Source organism: Salminus brasiliensis, chromosome 13, assembly GCF_030463535.1.
Source record: "Salminus brasiliensis chromosome 13, fSalBra1.hap2, whole genome shotgun sequence".
Lineage (NCBI taxonomy): Eukaryota > Metazoa > Chordata > Actinopteri > Characiformes > Bryconidae > Salminus > Salminus brasiliensis.
The window spans coordinates 5811534-5831534 of NC_132890.1; the positions used below are offsets into that span (position 1 = coordinate 5811534).

At 44.4% G+C, this 20001-nt stretch overlaps 1 protein-coding gene across 3 annotated transcripts in view; it reads left to right on the top strand.

The window, feature by feature from the left end:
* The window catches only part of hipk2 (homeodomain interacting protein kinase 2), a 119157-nt gene that overhangs the window by 17088 nt on the left and 82068 nt on the right, over positions 1-20001 (top strand). For all 3 annotated transcript variants that reach the window (XM_072695292.1, XM_072695293.1, XM_072695294.1), the window contains exon 2: positions 18909-19711. In XM_072695292.1, coding sequence (XP_072551393.1) covers positions 18909-19711 — 803 coding nt within the window. The remainder of the gene's footprint in view (positions 1-18908; positions 19712-20001) is intronic.

The window sequence follows — 20001 nt, forward strand, 5'->3', positions numbered from 1 at the left end:
TACCACACACACACACACAACCATACACACACACACAACCATACACACACACAAAAGAGCACTAACCAGGCTGCCTCATGTGGAGAGCAGACGGCAGAGTGGGTGGACTGTACACTTTTATCACTATCATGCATATTGACTGTGTGTGTGTGTGTGTGTGTGTGTGTGTGTGTGTCAGTGCTGATCCTCTTACGCTGATTGTCTCAGGCAGCGTTCAAAAATAAACATGTTTGGAAACGGAGCGCTGTGTGGCCTGTAATTGGCCGCTGGATGACGGATCAGATCTGACTGGTTCCTTAGCACTTCGGACCAGCCTGATGCTGGGTGACAAATCTGCCAGCTGGGCTGTGTGTGTGTGTGTGTGTGGGTATGTGTGTGTGTGGATGTATCCTATCACAACTGTATGAAAAGATGCTCAGTCTGACAGCAGGCATGCTGGGCAAGGGCTGCTGATATTCCCTGAAGTTCAGTGGGTGCAACACTGCCATCTAGTGGTCAGGGTTTAAGCACAGCACAAAATGAACCACTGTCTGCCACCAAGCTGTGTATCTGTAAACTGTTCATTAAAAATCAATACTGCGTTTTTGAGAATCGATACAGGATTACAAAACATAATATCATGATACTTCAATATATCAATATTTTATTACACCCCTAATAAAAGCAGGGATAACCCTGAGAGATCTGAAGTTATTATTTCTCATTATATAAACATATATTTTGCACATTACAAAAAAAATTAAACGAAAAACAGGTCCAGACACAAGTGTACAATTACACAAGTGTAATTCTATGATTAATAAGAGCGAGTTACATTAGGAGTTACATTTACAGTCTTTCTAAAGTCTCTATTAACTCCATCAATTTTTCCATCTTCTAAACACAGTAACTGAAATATATTTCTGCTTGACAAGATTAAGATGAAATGTAAGGAGGAGGTAATAATTCATAAAGATAAGAACTCAATTCTGTACATTTTTTTCTGTACACTCTGACCTAACCTTAACCACAAATTTAGTACTAAACCTAAACCTAGCACTCTGACCTAACCTTATCCACAAATTTAGTACTAAACCTAAACCTAGCACTCTGACCTAACTAACATAACCCTCAAATTTAGTACTAAACCTAAACCACAAAAAACTGTACTAAACCTAAAACTAACATTCCAACCTAACCTTAAAGACCTTACACTCAAACCTAACCTTAACCACAAATTTAGTACTAAGCCTAAACCTAAAGCTAACACGCTAATCCTCAACCTTAAACCTTAACTTCACATTTAGCACCAAACCTAAAGCTAAACCTAAGACTCTAATTCAGTACTAAACCTAAAACCTGACACTTTAACCTTAACCACAAATTTAGCACCAAACCTAAACCTAATCCTTGGACTAACCCAAAGGCTTCTTTTTTCAATGTAGACCCATGTTTAATGAGCTCCATGCTGAACATCTACAGAACGTTTTCCACCAATGGGCAAAGAGATGCACTTTAAGCTGTTGAAGGGTTCTCTGAGCTGTCATGGTCCTTTGCTAAAGAACCCTTGAAGAACCCTGTTTTAGGAGTGTACCTCTGCTGGTAACGTGGGTTTCTGCCCAAGCCTTGAAGAAGACCCTGGCTTTATGTGTTTGCTCAAGAACTGAATAAATGGCAGCGGTTCAGAGGTCTGCGTTTTCCAGGCAATAGCTTTACTCTCTCTCCCTCTCCCTCTCTCTCTCTCTCTCTCTCTCTCTCTCTCTCTCCCTCTCCCTCTCTCTCCCTCTCCCTCTCTCTCTCTCTCTCTCTCTCTCCCTCTCCCTCTCTCTCTCTCTCTCTCCCTCTCTCTCTCTCTCTCTCTCTCCCGCTCTCTCTCGCTCTGTGGCATGGCAAGGCCACCCACATGGCCTCTGCAAAGGGAGCGGACGCCACGCTCTGGCTTCCAAATGAGCTCAGTTCCTGAACGTGAAGCTATCTGGAAATATGTAGACACCAATCTGACAGTTTCTCATAATCTAGCTGCAGCTTTGTCTGACTGCAGCTGCCTGTCGTCAGGCTTGTGATAAGGGGTATTAGCACGGGGACAGTGAGTGTGTCATCTGAGTGTGTGTGTGTCCTTAGAACCCACATGTTTCATCAGCTAAAGTGTCAGGTATTAAGGGTTCGGTCAATAAGGGTGTGTTTTTGAATGCAGGGTTATAAACATATATACGCTATACGTCCAAAAGTGTGTAGACACTGCTCCTCCAGAGTTGCCTTTGAAGTCAAGGGTAATAATAGGGAGTCTGTTGTCCCTTTGCTGCAGTAATGGCCTCAGCTCGGGCAGCGGGCGAATTTAATCAGATGTTCTGATGAGCTGCCGTAGTGGAGGGGTACTGAGAATGGACCTGTCGCACGTTGAATGCCTCCCAACGGCATAACAGTGGTGCCCAACAGGCCATTGATGCCAGAGGAGAGCGATGACTCTGGCGGGTGGTACAGACCAGTCATTGCGCCACTGTGGAGCAGCTAACTTCTATAAGGAACACCTTCCATCACCTAATACAGTCCATGCCATGACGTCTCGCTAGTGTCATCCGAGCCAAGGAAGGTTATTCCCACTGTTAGAAAGGCGGGCATAATATACACATACAGCTCTGGAGAAAACGAAGAGACCGCCTAATTATCTTTCTTACATTTGCATCTTTATGTGTCTGGCAGCCGTTTTATTCCAGACATTTCATCAAACAAAGCTGATTTAGCTGAATTTACAGACTATGAATGGCATAAAGTCCCAAGACTAGTGGAGAGCCGGCCGAGACATGAGAGGTAATTTCAGCATAGGTGATTTCTGAAAGCTCTCAAAATACAGATATTAGTGCTTTGTTTACATTTCAGTAATAACTTCTTTACATTATAATTATTATCATCATTTCTTTACATTATTTGAGCAGCTGTTAAGGAGCAGTTGTAATTTCTGCAAATAAATAAATAGCAAATATTTTTATTTGGAATTTAGGGGAAATGTTGTCCGTGGTTTATGAAATACAGCGCAAATATTAATTTCTCTAAACACACTGCCTATAAATAGCAAAACTCGAGAAACTTGACCATGTAGGGTGGTCTCTTATTTTATTTCAGAGCTGTATATATATAATATATATAGTAGCAATGGTTCTAAATGACCTGGATGAAACCATTGGTACCACTTTTTAATAAGATCAGCCATCATAAAGGTGTATGAATCATTTAATATTCATTAATGATGGTTATTAATTAGGGCATTGATATGTCGGTTTAGCTCTTATAAAAAAAACATTTGGGGCTTTCATCTTTCCAAATAGAAGATGATTCAGGCTCAGTTTTTAGTCAGAAATGATTTGTTTGATTAGTTTCTTTAAACACTTTTAAACACCTTAAAGGTGAATATTAATATCCGCAGCACTGACCATGTGAAGATAAGCAGTTTTGAGTAGAGCTAACCTCTAGAATGGGAATGTAGGCACTTCATGTTAATGCAGGCTGATCAGATCATTAGTGTAGAAGATCTGAAGCTCCTGTTGTTGTATCCCTGACTGATGAAGAACACACAGTAAGATCAGGAACCGGGAACCTCTGAGCTTGAACGTCATGGATGAATGTGGGATCAGCATTTGGAGAGCAGCAGGTCACTGCTGTTGTTTGCATGCTTGCTTTATGATCTAATAACCATTCATAAATAAGCACGTTATAAGAGTAGCCATATTCTACATACATTGGTTTCCATTGAAAGTTAAGCAAATTAAGATCTTTCCTACAGGGTTTCTTCAGACAGAGACCATATATACACATTTAAATCCAGTAAATTCAATATACTGAGAACAGGACCGCACCAAACACACTGGAGCCTCTGTTTGAATCACCAGGATGTCTTGTTAGCCAGATACGCAGGCTTGTTTCAGGCTCCTGAACACAAGGTGTTTTTTTTTCTCCGTGTCCCTGAAGGCCACAGCCTCACAATTACTTTTTCCCTTTGACGATGATTAAAGAAAAAGATGTAAAACTCATTTAAAACACTGTGGCTTTTGTTATCCAATTTGTCTTTTATAAAGGGAATAAAAATTTACAACCCGTGCACAAACTCATTCATCAGCTTTTCGCCAAGCCAATTAATCCCTGCAGACAGACTCTGATGGAGTCGCTGATTTTATTATTTTCGAGCCATTGTTTTGTGCGTGCGTGTGTGTGTGTGTGTGTGTGTGTGTGTGTGTGAGTGTGTGAGTGGGTGAGTGTGTATGTTTGTATGCAGGGCTCCTTTGTTCTGTCTGGGCCTGTAATTTCATTCTTGCCTCCTAAGAAAATGTCAGCCTGTTCACAAATCAGATTACTCTTTGGCTTTTTTTTTGGATGTTTTAATGTGTTATTAACATATTACTCCCCCCTGGTGTGTGTATATATGTGTGTGTGAATGTGTGTGTCTCATGGGAGCTCTGGAGCTTGCTTTTTGGGGCTTGTGGGATTGCTGTTTCAGGGTGTTGAACTCTCTGAAGCATCACACGTGGCTGAAACTGTAAAAGCGGTGGAGCCAGCTCCTACCGTAAACCCATAGCAGAGGGTTTCGAACACAGACGCAGATATATATATATACACACACACACACAGACAATAAAAGGAGATGAAGCTGCTATGGCAACCCAGATGGTTGCTAGGGTGTTGCCAGTGGTTGCTGTAGTACCCCATGTGTGGTTGGTTGGGTGTTACTAGTGTATTTAGTGTATTATCATGGCATTGGAACAGGGCATGAATGTATGCAGCCCGTTCAGTATCGTCACAATCTGGAGTTGGAATGATGTTGGCACCTCGGAAACCTTAAAAAAGTATAATATTATATAATTATAAAGAATATGGGAATAATATATGAGAAGAATATGAAAGAGTTCGAATCCCGAGCCATGCCACTTTGCCATCTGTGTCCGGAGACTGAGGGAGCACAATTCACTGTATCGGAGGAGACCTTACCCTTGGTGCTATATAGAGCTGGTTTTAAAAGGTTCTGTGAAGAATCACATACAGCAGGTCTTCAAGAACCATTTAACCAGGTAAGGAACCATTTAAACATATGATTCTTTGTATTGTAGTGGTTCTGTATAGTGTTGGCTTTACTGAGGAACTCTTGAAGAAGCCTCCCTTGTATTAAAGGTGTAAAATCGTCAGCGGATGTAGGTTTTGGTATCGACTGGGCTTTAACTGCTCTGAGGACTGAGCTACAGAAGCTGAAAAAGCTGCCGTGTCATGGCGTGCATGTATCAGGATGCACTAGCTTTCACTGGGAGGAGAATGGGGGCGATTCTGTCTGTTTATCTGGGTGGTATTCTCCAGAACAGCCTTTGTGTAAAGATTATGCTTCACAGGAAACACAGACTCGGCCAGCTATTGGCAAACGTTCAGAATTCCTCAGAAGAGCAGCTGTAATGAACTTACGGCAAAGAGGAAATGGACCCGATCCGGTGTACTGTAACCCAACAGAACCACATGTCTTACTTCAGTGGGCCTTTAGTTTTTAGTGTAGGCTCTATTTTCAACACAGTGCTAAGTATGTTTAAGAAGTGTTGATCCAATCGATGGTTCTACACTAATGGTTCTTTGAGGGATGGCATAGAAAAAGCACCACTGTTAGTTCCATAAAGAACCGTGTTTTTAATGGAGATGTATGAATAAAAAGAACTGTCTACGAGCTTGAAGAACCTTTCAATTGATATAAAGGTTCTTTACTAACTTTACTAAGTTTCTTTATTTCAAACATGGTTCTTTACAGAACCAACAGCGGTTCTTCGATGACATCACTCAAAGAACCATTTATAGCCTGTTACTTGTGTAGAACAGTCAACTGGATGATCAAATGAAGGTCCTACAAATGGTTCTTTGAGGGATGGCATAGAAGAAGCACCACAGTTGGTTCCATAAAGAACCGTGTTTTTAATGGAGATGAACCTTCCAAAGGCTTAAAGGACCCCTCACTTCGTGTAAAGGTTCTACACCAATTATTTAACAGCTTCTTTATTTCAATCATGGTTCTTTATGGAACCAAGAGTGGTTCTTCAATGACATCACTCAGAACCATTTGTAGCTTCACCTTTATGTGAAGTTGAGGGTTGATTTGGACCTTGCATTACCCTGAGCAAAGCATAATTGCTTTGCATCCGTTGTGGCTATACATATCAAGGTGTGTATGTGTGTGTGTGTGTGTGTGTGTGATTGTTGTTTCATCTTAGCCTGGTTTGGCTCTGGTGTAGTGACTCTGTGGTTAGAGTCTGGCAGGCAGTTCAGATTGTGCTCTTTGAAGTGCCACCCTGCACAGCAAAAACCTGCAAAACACACACAAACACACACACATATATACACACACACATAAAACACAGCACATAAAAGCTACCACACAGACCCTTAAACACCAAGGCATGTAAACAGCTCATAGATGGTTATCTATAAAGCAGCAGCAATAACTTAATACTAGACAGCATTACAGTCACACTCCCATTTCTGTTTAACCCTAAAACCCATAACGCATGAGACCAGGTTTAGACCCACATTTCAGTCCCCCGAACTCCTACCTACACTGTATTACATTGGACCTGATGTGGTCTACTGCTGTTGTAGCACACCCACCTCAAGGCTGGAGGTGTTGCTCTGCATTCTGAGATGCTTTACTGCTCACCACGGTTGTACAGAGGGGGTTATGTGAGTTACTGTAGCCTTTCTGTCAGCTCTAACCAGCCTGGCCATTCACTGTTGACCTCTTCACCCGTCAACAAGGCGTTTTCTTCTGTGGAACTGCAGAACCGCCGCTCACTGGATGTGTTTTCTTTATTTCACCATTCTGAGAAACTCACTGTGCTGAAAATCCCAGAAGATCAGTAGATCCCCTCTGACACCAACAACCAAGCCACGCTTGAAATGACCTTTTTATATCTACTATAATGGTTAATGTGACGCTTAACCAAAGCTACTCACATGATTGGCTAATTAGATAACTGCATGAATGAGTAGGTGTCTTTCACTTCCCAGCTGCTGTGAAAATAAATATGCATCTACAACCTTTTTTCTGAAGGCCTTAAAAAGCTTGTTGGTGGTTCTGTTGGGAAATCAACTGTGGCAAGAGCTACCTGTAGACCTGTAGACCCTGTAATGACATTTTAGGACTGCTGGAGACTTCTTTAGACATCTTGTGGTCTCTGCTCTTAGGCTGAGCATGTTAGGGGAATCTGATCTGGCCATGTTGGCAGTTCTTTTAAATGTTCTCCACTTGTAAATGAAGTAGCAGACAGTGGACGACTGATTTCTGATTGTCCAGAGATCTTTTTAAACCTGTTCACTGACTCACCTGCATCTACAACCTTATTTCTGAAGGTCTCAAAGAGTTTAATGGTGGCTCTGTTGGAAAATCAACTGTGGTAGGAGCTACCTGTAGGTCCCGTGATGACATTTTAGGACTGCTGGAGACTTCTTTAGACATCTTGTGGTCTCTGCTTTTGGGATGACCTTGTTAGGGCGGTCTGATCTGGCCTGGGTGGCAGTTCTTTTAAATGTTCTCCACTTAAAAATGATTATTAGGGGCCGGCTGATTTCTGATTGATCTTTTTAAACCCCCTCCAGACTCACCTGCATCTACAACCTTCTTTCTGAAGGCCCCAGAGAGCTCTTTGGATCGGGCCTTGGTGATCTTTACCTCTCACTTCAAGAATCCAGAGAAGACCAGACTAAACGTCTGAGGTTTAAATAGAGGAGACAGACTCCTCCAGAATGCTCTTTAACCGTGTTCTGATCATCTGCAGCTGATGTTCTGCACCTGATGCTAATTTTAGGCATTTAAAGTAGTAATAAATGTGGGGGGATTCTAACGAGTGTATGGGTTTAGTAACATTACCTCCACCTCTCAGTATTTATCAAATGAAAATCAAACATCCAGATGTTTAATATGTTAAAAAAGCTTTCACAAAGGTTTCTATAGGGTGTTTTAACTTTTTCACATGACTGTAAATCTGTAAATAACAGAAAAGCTGTTTTAGCTTTGATTTTGGAGGATTAATGAGTCAAAGGTTCCCTCATCAAGTCCCCGAATGTATTGCCTGCTAGGTATAAAGGGGTTAAGCAGCTGAAAAATGCCCCCTGGATAGCTGGAATAGTTCACAGACAGCCTCCAAGTGCCTCTTCCAGTGTTGCCGACTGATAACAGCAGAAATGGCGGTTTATCAGGCGCCGTGTCCCCACACAGCCTTGCGCTGGACCCAGAGTCCAGTCAGTCGTCCTGCTGGTCCTGCTACTCAGTCGCTCAGACTGTAAATGTTTAAGCTGCTCCTTGTGAACTGGCCATTCCTGCGAGTTATGGAAAATGCTTGCATTAGTCACACTGAGCTCGTAAAGTTCATATAAAGTTCTGGTGCAGACGCTGGCAGGACTTTAGCGCTTTTACTGCCCTTGTGATTTCATTAATCAGAAATCCAGCGCAAAATTCTCCAGCGCCGCTCCTGCCCTCGCTGACGTGATCTTTCCCTCATACGTGCTCGCTGTCTGTCACACGCTCGCTCTCAGGCGGTTCACACACAGATACACACGGACATGCACATTCAGGGCCTCCTCCCCTTCAAGCACACACATACACACACACAGAGGCCTGATAAAGCAGTCAGTAACAGGCCGTGCTGAGGGCACTGCTCTGTGTGACAGTGCGGTGTTTGTTTTTCTTTCTCGGGGGCCGTTGGAACACATGTCAATGGCTTTAGCTGCTCTAGCCACAGCTGCTCGGCCTGCTCGCCTCCTTTTGATTCGGCTACAGGAAGATCAGATACCGGCCATATGTCATTACAGGAAGGCCTTAACATGTTTAAGTTGTGTGTGTGTGTGTGTGCGTGAGAAGAGAGAGAGCAAGGGACTCTAGATTTCCCATTGGATGCATTATTCCAGGAGTAATATATATATATATATATATATATATATATATATATATATATATATATAGACAAAAGTATTGGGACGCCTGTTGAAACACCTTTGATTATCGAGTAGCTCTCTCTACTGTCCAGGGCAGGATCAGGATGTAAGTAAGTTCAAGATGTTGGATGATGATCACCACCCCACCTCATCCCCAGCTTGTCCCAAAAGTATTGGATGGAGCACCAACCATCATTCAGCAAACCATCAGTTTCACTGCTCCACAGCTCAATACTGGGGTGCTTTGTACCCCTCTAGCCCAAGCCTGCCTAATGCCATGCACTCTAGAGAGTCCCTTTCTATTGGCAATACTTCTCTGTACAGGGACTATTAATATGATGATTAATTTGTGTTTAAAAAATTAACTCATTAAAATGTGCAGATTAATTGTGTAATATAATTTCCCTTGACAGCACAAAAAAAAAAATATATATATATATATATTAGTGCAATTACATATTACTATATTACATTAGCAATTACATAGTTATTACCATGTCAATTACATTTTAACATAAAATAATGAATTATGCAATATCAGTGTTACTACCTAATTATGTAATTACACACATTATTATGCATTTATGAAACATATGTGTTCATAAGTATGTAAGTAGTTACCTAATTAATTACATTTATGTTCAGTTGTGCAAAGTAAGACTGTACCCAATCAGAACTTGTTATCCAGTTTATAAAAAAAATATCTCCTGTTCTGCTCACGATCAGATGTGGTTTGGACTGAAGCTTTAGAACCTGCACAGGTTTGACAGAACGTAAATCATTAAACCACATGTAAGAATAGGTGCTTCAGAGTGTATATATGAGCCTCAGGGGGAACCTAGGAGGGCTCATCTAAAAATACACTGATCTGATGTTGAAATATAGTCGGTCAGTTCCAGTCTGAGGATCTGAGGATAAAGACCCAGACCAGCGCTCGAACAAGCGTGCACTGGGAGCAAGAGGGTCCAGTCTAGCCAGTACTTCCAGCCAGTTGCTCCTTTTCTCCCTTCTTCAGTAATCCCTGCCTGCCCTCATATTTGCATTAGGTGCCCTTCCAAGCTCTCCTGAGTGCTGAGGCCTGCATGTGAGCTCTGTGAGGGAGATATACACACCATTATGAACAAAGACAATAGCCAGAGCTTCCCTGCCTCCGCTCTCCCAGGAATTATAGTGCTTCATTTGATGAGAAAAGGGAGGGGAGATGAGGGGGGGGGGGTGGCAGTAGAGGTGAGAGGGGGTCCGTAATACAGAAGAGAGGAGAGGAGGAGATGGCAGGACAGAAAAGAACAAAAGGGTGAGGAGGGCAGCTTGCAGAAGAGGCGATGAATGTGCAAGAAAGCATGAAAAACAATGATTTGGGGAGTAGAAGGTTGAGGAGGGATTGTTGGATTGAAAGTGAATGCTGGGAGAACGCAGTGAGCAGAATAGTAAATAAAAGCTAGGTGAGGAAGATTAAAGGTAGATTAGAGGAACGGAGAGGGCTGGGGTGTAATTCATAGAAATACTCATCAATGCCTTGCAGTGTCATTGACACAAAGCACCAGGACAGCCTTGGTGTTGGTCCAGCTTGGTCTAGACTAAATTAGAACTTCTGGGAGCGTCTAAATAAGTGAGTTCGGCCTGCTAGGCAAATGTCACAGCTGTGAGGTGTACAACCAACCATCCACAAAAAAAAAGCATACATATCACTGTCCAGCTGGTCCCCAACCATCCAGAAAGCAAGATGACACATCACAAACTCTCAGCAGCGAACGTTTCCTGACTCAGCATTAGCTCTTAGAGAAACATATATGTCCAAATGTTTGTGGACACCCCTTCTATAATGAATACATTTAGCTACTTTTAATTCCAGCCAGTGCTGACACAGCTTGTATAGTCCCTGTAGAGATGTATTGCCAATAGAATAGGACTCTCTGGAGCAGAAAAGCATTAATCTATTGACACCATGCCCAATGCCCGGTGTGGGCTAGAAGTAGGGGTAGAAAGTCCCCCAGCATTAAGCTGTGGAGCAATGGAAGAACTGTGTCCTCTGGAATGATGGTTGTTGCTCCATCCAGTGCTTTTAGGATGAGTTGTGGATGAGGTGGTGAGGTTAGGTGGTGATCATTCAACATCCTGGCCTCACTAACGCCTTTGGTTTGCCAAATACAGTCAGATCCTCACAGCAAAGCTTCAAATGTAGTAGAAAGCCTTCCCTGGACAGTAGACTCCAGCAGGAATTTGAGAAGAAACAATGAATGAGTCAATGCAGGTGTCTCAATACTTTTGTCCATATGGTGTACATCCTGAGGCACGCATTAGTCAGCTAAACATGCGTAGGGTGAGTTGCAAGTCATGTTCCTGAGGTTCTTCCGATAAGCAACAGTTCTTGTTTTAGTGCTGGTCTAACATTGAGTCAGCAGCTTTAGGTTGAAGATGATGATGATGATGATGATGATGATAATGAGAGTGCAGAGGTTGAGCAGATGACTGTTGGTGACCCAGTAAGGGGCAGAGAGGCCAGAGAGAAACCCAGCCCTCTACTGGAGCAACTTCATTCAAGGTGGCATGCTACAGAGGCCGTTCCTCTGAGCCACGGGGGATAATGCTTTGTCTAGACAAGCCGAGGTCAGTGACTTCTTCCCTGGCCGATTTTCTTAAATGCCTCTTTCCTCGATCAACCAGAGGAGACGAATCAGACGCATGACTTCACTCCCTGTCCTTGTTTTCCCGTCTCATGTTTTCAGGTCTCATGGCCACGTTTCAGACAGTTGTTTTTAACCCTGGTCTTGGAAGGCCCCCTGTCCTGCACATTAATAGCCGGGCTATTGATAACAGGGTTGTGGGTTTGATTCCTGGGCTCGGCAAGCTGCCACTGTTGGGCCCTTGAACAAGGCCCTTTACCCTCTCTGCTCCCCGGGGGCTGGAGTGGGCTGCCCACCGCTCTGGGTGTGTGTGTGTGTACTCACTGCCCCTAGTGCACTAGTGTGTGTGTGTGTTCACTACCACAAATGGGTTAAATGCGGAGGACACATTTCGCTGTACATAGTACAGTGACAAATACCTGCACCTTTACTATTACCCTGCTCCCAGCACACCTGATCCACCCAATCAGCTAATTAACTGTTAACTTATTGTGGTGATGGTATTTTGTTAGAGCAGAAAACCACTGAAATGTGCAGGACAGGGAGGCCTGCAGGAGCAGGGTTGGGAACGACTGGCATACAGGACTTTGTAATAGTGCTGCTATTGTGTAATCTGGAATGCGTCGGATTTGTAGGGGCAACTCAAGGGGCAAATTTCTTAGAATATTCAAAGTATACCAGTAACCATTGTGTGGTGGAAATGATTCAAAGTCATAAAGAAGGAAAAGAAGCGAAGATTGTTGTGGGTTTGAAAGGCCTGAGTGCTTTAAATGGCAAGTAGGTTGCCATTAAATAATGTGTTATCTTCAGGCTGTTATAGGGGCCAATAGCCAATACTTAGGCCCCATAGAAACCAGCCCCACATAAATCTCTCTCTTTCCCCTCTCTACTTTCCATCTCCTCCTGTCAAATGTAGCATTTTTGATCCCCTGCCTACCCAAAAAAAGGCTGATTATCTCATCTCTGACAGACAAATAGCCCAGCTCCAAAAACACTGACCATTACCATTTCATTATTCTTTCTGTGGAGAGCAGGAAAGTAGCCCTTTGGTGTGCTCCGAGGCAGTGCCTTTAAAACAGTATGTTTTTTGTCAGGTATGATGAATGCTTGCATTCCAACAGACTCATTGTTAAACAATGGGCCATAACAGATTTATATGCGCTACAGAGTTTCAAAAAAAAAAAAGAAATCAAATAAATTTTAGGGGCTGCGATTTGAACTTTTTATACGCTGTAGGCAATGGAAATTAACCCAAAAACAACAGAGGGAGGGTGGTCGCCGTCCAAGCTATAAACACTCATGAATGGCCGGCTGCTGAGAGGCTGAAGTCAAGCAGGACCGAGGGCATTGTTGCAGATGCATGTTGTTAAGAGATAACGTTCTTGCCATTTGACCTCATGCTGTACTCGAAATGACTTATCTGCATTTTTCAAAGGGCGTGTTTGAGCAACAGCCAGCCTCAAACATGTACTCCCAGTGTCGAGAGAGGACGTGAACTCACGACATGGTGCAACTTTTGCAAAACTGAAAGCGCAGCGGTCAGAATAAAGTGTTGAAATAGATACAGTGGATTATTGGAAGCGAGTTTTTTTGTCCAACACTGACTGGCAAGTAAGTAATCTGAATGTGTGTATCCAAGCCTTGAGGACCAGATTACAAGGCATGCCAACTGCTACTGCGACTTCCAGGGATGTTCTGTCTGAGCAGCTGTGGCTTTGGTGGACTTACTGCCCCTCAATCCTCCTTTCTAACACACCGTACATATGCACAACAACTGCACACACACGGCCATCCTCAGCTACCGATCACATCCAAATTATTTTTAGCGTAAAGACCTGGTGAAGAAAAACGTAATCCAAGGAGTGACATCTGGCCCAGTGGCTTATAGGATTAGCACAGGGCCTTGCTCCTAATAGCTCTAGCCGATGTTCTTGGTTACTTCACTCCAAGTGCTAGCTGGACTGCATAGACCTGGTAAATCTGAGACCTGCAGGGCCTGCACAGAGGAGTGTAAGGAGTGTGAGGAGGTAGATATGAAGTTCATGGACATGGCTTGATTAAACCTACCTTTTAAAAAAGGGTTCTTTAGGAAAAGCGATGTTCTGTATAGAACCAGAGCTACTCAAATAACCCGGTAATGTTTAAATAAAAATTTAAATGGCCCCTTTCTTAGTTTAGTAGTTCTTCTCTATAGTGGGAAACCTTTTAGAAGGCGGTGGTAGGAGCATGGGGTTGACCCATATGGGTTACTTGGTACTGTGGTTTCCTACCGTCTCACAAAAACACATATCCTAGACTTAGCTATGCTATAATTCACCTATATTGTCCTCTTGGAGTGAATGGGTGTGTGTGTGGTACCCTTTGATGGATTGGCACCCTGTCCAGGGGTATTCCTGTGTTGAGGCGTAGGATTCTAGGTAGGCTCCGGGTCCACCGTGACCCTGACCATGAAGATGCAGATGAGAAGATGAATGTATGGATGTATGGGTAGCTGTAGAAAGGGTTCTTCTATTTTTACAAGCCAAAGATCCCTATTTAGTACTATATAGAACCCTTATAAGAGGATAGCCTTGGAGTGCATTGCGGTATCAGCCCACTGTAACCATGATAGTGTTTTGTCCATCCATCTTTACCAGCCTTTATTGCTGTCATGAAGAACAGCAGATCCTCAGATCCTCATAAGTGAGCAATTTAGAGGTGTGTGTTCATTGTACTGGAAAACACACAACACTAATGCATCATGGATGTGTTTTTTTAGCAGATACTGATACATTTGAGGAACTTCATATAGCTAGATATTGCTGGTGAAGTGCTATATCTGCAAGCACCAGGACTGGAGGAGAATCGCGACCTAAAAGGAACCCTTAGAATTGGCCAGGAGCAGAGTCAAGGAGCAGGCTTAAAAGCAACAGAAATATCCTCAGGCGTTCAGGATAAGACCAGAGGATGATAAGTGCTGTCAGAACTGACAATCCTTGTATGCATTTAAGTAGAGGAGAAGAGATGTGCAACTATAGCAAGGAGGGGAAAAGTGAGTGTAGGAAGAGGAGGCTGGTTTAGAAACTGTAGCTATCAGCACAATTCAGAAAGCATAATAATGACAAAGCGCCACGCTAAGCATCCTCCTTCTGTTTCCTGCCCTGGGAATGTCCTTGCGTCGAGGAATTCCTTAAACCAAATGAGATTCATTATGCTCTCGTAAGACGAAGCCACAAAGGAGAAGGACTTATTCCCATAGAGAGCCGTCAGATGGGTGGTGTGGTGTTTATAGGGTTTATGGATGATATCCTGTGTATGTTTTCCGTCCACTCTGATAACAAACACTGGATTGTGGAACGAGCAGACTCTAGTTTTAGTGTCAAAACAATGAATGACGAGCCACAACCGATGCTAACCTGATCCGGTTACACTGGCATGGTTATGACTGGTATGATCACACGCCAATCAGCCTTAACTTTAAATATGTCTTCCGTATATTATGTTGGTCCCTCTCGTGCCACCAAAACAGCTCTGACCTTTCGAGGCATGGACTCCACAAGGCCTCTGAAAGTGTCCAGTGGTATCTAGCACCACTTTAAGTCCTGCAAGTTGTGAGGTAGGCCCTCCATGGATCGCATCAAGCATCAGTTAGCCTCGGGCGCCCATGACCCTGTCACCGGTTCAGCGTTTTTTTACCTTTCTTTGAGGACGTTTGGTAGGTACTGACCATTGCATACCAGGAACACCCTACAAGACCTGTTGGGACCTCCTTCTAACACATTGCTGTGAACATCTAAGCCCTGGGCTTATCGCTGATTTGATCCCTGGCGATGCCACTGTAAGGCCGGTGGTCCCAGAAGGAGCATAATTGGCCTCACTCCCTCTGCAGAGTGGTAGGACTGCCCTCCGTAGATCTCCCTCCATTGCTCTGGTAGCTGATCCAGAGGAACTAAAGAAGAAGTCCAAGCAGGCGTCTCAGCTGTCCAATGAAGTCACGTGAAGATGCATTAGCAGCAGTTCCAGAAGATACAGAGAAGATGGCTTCCTGTGACTTGAAAAAAGGCAAACCCTCCAGCACTGGTAGCATTGTGTGGAAATTACTGAAAATAATTGAGAAGAAAAAAAAGCTTAATGGAAATCAGAGAGGAAGGTGTTTTTTGGGTGGTTTTCCTACCATCGCTGGATTACGCTCCCTCAGTACTGGCTTTACATGATCATAACGTGCATCCTTACATTCAAATCAAGACACGCAAACCTCCGTTCAGTCCTCTGTTTAATTCATCAGTGTGTCTTCATGTCACAGAGTCGGCACTGGAGCAGAATAGTTTATTGTGTGGAGTAGAGCGAACGGGCTTCAGAGCATCACTTGTGTATTCATCTCACAGAGATCATGTGAATTAATTCAATTCATGCAGGTAATAGATTAGCATAATTGAGACTTGCTGGCACAGGAAGACACAGGCAGAGGGGGAAAAAAGGGATACCTATTGTAGTATGAATTCATCCTGCTCGGGCCTTTAGCTGAACCATTCACGTCAATATCAGAAGTGTGTGCATGTATGTGCTTGCTATAGGGGAGCATATCTGTGCTAAATGAAAGCTTTCTTCTCAGCACTGCTAAGCTGCAACACGAGCGCCGACGTTACCACTGACCGCATAGGTCAGAGACAAAGGTCAGCTGTAACAGATGCTAAAAAGATCTGAGCAATTGATACAAATACAATTACATACAAATGCAATAAGCTTTCAAACCTAAATACACTATGTCTGTCTGCATCCCAATAAATATGATTAGTGAATAGAGGCTGTGCCAAACACGGCAAATCTTCAGGATCAATCTTATGAAGTATCTGCCCGACGGTTGTCAAAATTGACATTGTTGCTATGGGAACACCAGAAGATGACCAAAAGCATGTGCCTCTTAAAACAGTCTAACTAAATAAACCATAATTAAATATGTCATGTTGTACGCGGGGAGGCATGGTGGTGCCGCACAGCTCCGGGGGCCTCGGGTTGTCAGTTTGATCGTCGCTCCGGTCTTTGTGAGGAGTTGGGTATTCCCCCCATGTCTGTGTGGGTTTCTTAAGGCTACTCTGGATTCCTCCGACCTCCCAATAACACACACGGTAGGTGAATTGACCACGCTCAATTGCCTCTAGGAGTGGCCGTGCATAAATGATTGACCCTGCGATGTCCAGGGCGTAGTCCTGCCTTGCAGCCAGGTAGGTGGTAGACCAGGGATGGACAATGGGGGACAGAGTCAAGCACAGTTTGCTGATTTCCCTGCTCTACAGACCAGACTAAACGTGGCAATTGACTGGTGAGTTAAACTGTTCAGGAATCCCTCCGGGACAGGAAGTGCCTACCCCTGCTCTAAACCCACCTTGACCCTGACCAGGAAGAATGGGATAAGACAGTGGATGAATGGATGTCTGGCCTTTTTACCCCTCTTAAGTTTGGACCTTGCTATCCTTTATGTGTGTGGGTAAGAGGGTAATAGTGTTTATACCAACCCTCAGTGACCCCTAGATAGTGCCCTAGATTTTTGCACTCAGCTTTCCTGTGGATGGCTAGGGTTTGATCCCCCGGCCCAGCAGTGGTTAACACACCACTCTATACCAATAAGAGTCCCTGGGCAAGACTCCTAACTCCACATTTTTCAACCTGTGTCACATGATTCCAATATAAGTCGCTCTGGATAAGGAGGCAGGTGAAGTGTGGAGTGAGTTACTGGTGTTCAAACAGAGCCACTGCTTTACCAATGCTTCGTAAACATACAGCGAGCTTCCTGTGCACTTCAGTAACACAGTTAGTTGCGTGTGTGCTCTCCATGTGTGAGAGTTTGGTCCACAGCAGGAAGCTTTTATTTGTTAGATCGTTAATTCGGCCCATATTGGAGCCTCTGTAAATAGAGCATTACTGCACGCTCCTTGTGTAATCCTGCCTGTGCTGTAATCATTATTTTAGTGCTACAAACAGCGCCGTTTGAGAAGGGCTATTTTTGGCCTGTTGTTTGCTTGGAGAAGCGCTGCTTATTCTGAAGCGCAGAGAGTTCCCAGGAGCTCCGCTGCTCTCAGTTCTGCTTTTGTTGTCTTGTTTTCGGGATCCGAGGTTGAGATACAGTTCAAATTCTCCTCAGTTGTTTTGTTTTTTCATATATCTGCGGAAAAGCGGCGGCTTCGCCCCTGTGGTAAACTGAGCTGTGGCTCGATGCAAGTGCGGCCTGAGTGGTCTTCTTTGCGAAAGGAAATCGCTGTCATTCTTTGAGACTCACGCCACCTTTTAAGGCCTCGATTTTGATGTGCGGTTCTGTAGGCCCTGATGTGTCGGAACATCAGTGTGTTTACAGAACTCCCTATGGGAACAGTATAGAAATGGTATTTCCTCAGCATAAATCAATAGCCCCCTTTTAAATCATTAACTCCAGAGCGGTCCTGTATAAACAAATAAGGCTTGTGGAACATTGTGAATGTTTTAACAGGACACTGTCCATCCAGTTCTTTCAAGCTTTCACACACACAGGGACACTCACTCACAGACTACTCTCTAAACACTGCACTGCACTGACTCTCCAGAAGTACAGGAAAATGACTCCTCCATAACCTTAATTTAATCATTTTGCTCCTAACTCATCAATCATGGGTGTGTTTTACTTCATGCAGGTGCTCTTAATGAAGTTAAAATTAATCTTCACAAATTCCCGACCATATGCTGCCCTGAAGCAGACACCTTTAAGATAAGCATCTAGCCTCAGCACTGACAACAGCTGAGCGCACACTATATGTCCAAACGTTGGTGGACTTCTAATTAGTGAGTTTAGCCTCTTATATGGTGCACCCATCGCTTCCCCTCCCATTGCAGCCACACAGCTTGTATGATCTCCATTAAAAAAAAGCACTGCCTAAAGAATGGAATCCTCTGGCGCGTCCACTCATGACCCAGTGCTAGAGGAGTGTTGGCTAAAGGAGTTTAACAGACCCCCTCCAGCATTGGGTGTGGAGTCTATGGAGTGATGGAGTGATCCCCAGCTCCAACCAGTATTCTTGAGATGAGCTGGAGATCCAGATCTATGCGTTTGTGATCCAGAAACTATCATTCAATCTCAGTTTCTGAGCTTGCTGTAATGCTCTTGTGACCGAATGCAATCAAATCCTCACAGCAATGTTCTAACATTTGGTGTAAAGCCTTCCCACAAGTGTTAAGGCTGTTACTGCATCAAAGAGGGCCTTAATTTTGAAAGAAAAATTGGACAAGCAGTTGTCCACAAACTTTTGACCAGTGTACTAAAAGCCTATCTTTGCAATTTAAAGCTCATGCTCGAGTTTTCAGACTGACCTCATGTTTGCTCTTCTCACCCCCCACCCTTCTCTTTTTGGTCAGGTATGGCCTCGCAAGTGCAAGTCTTCTCCCCCCACGCTCTCCAGTCAAGTGCCTTCTTTAGCGTGAAGAAGCTGAAGGTAGAGCAGAGCTGCAACTGGGACATGACAGGGTACGGCACGCACGGAAAGGTCTACGGTCAGAGCGGCAAGCAGAGTGTGTCCGTGGCTCCGGTGGGCATCAACGGCGCCTCCCTCCAGGTGTCCAGCTCCTCGCTGTCCTACGAGCAGGCCCTCCTCTTCCCGGCCGGCCCGGGCCACATTGTGGTGGCCTCGGCTAGTAGCAGCACGTCTGGAGCAGCCGGCCAGTTGTTGGGCAGCACGGGCAGCAGCAGCGGGAGCGGCAGCGGAGGCCACAACCTGACGCGGCGGAGCACAGTCAGTTTGCTGGACACGTACCAGCGATGCGGGCTTAAGCGCAAGAGCGAGGAGCTGGACAACGGTAACAACGGCAGTGGGGGCAGCGTACACGTGGTGGAAGAGCAGCAGCAGCAGCAGCAACAGCAGCAACAGCAGCAAGGACCAGCGGCCATGATCCAGAACAACGGGCAGAGCGGGGCGGGGGTCGCTGCCGCGACTGCAGCCACCGCCTCCACTACGGCCACGTCCAAGACCAGTGGCGCAAACAGTGAGGGCGACTACCAGCTCCTGCAGCACGAGGTGCTGTGCTCCATGACCAACACGTATGAGGTGCTGGAGTTCCTGGGCCGAGGCACTTTTGGCCAGGTGGTGAAGTGTTGGAAGCGTGGCACCAGCGAGATTGTGGCCATCAAGATTCTGAAGAACCACCCATCGTATGCCCGGCAGGTAAGGACGGACAGGGGTTATCCATTTGGAAAAAGGGTATCTGTGATGTTTCCTTCTAAAGCTGCAGCGTTTCACGTTACCAGGATGTGTGTGTTAATGCCATTAATGCCCATTAAAGGCGTCAATGGTGTTAATGGCAGACACAGCGTTGCCTCAATTCCGTGCCGATGTAGTATGTGTGAAACAGGCCTTATTTCAGGATAGAGAATATTCTTCCTTTTCACACACTTTTCACACACATTCCCATCTGTTGGACAAAGTCTAAACTTCTCTAACAGCAAAAATGGCGA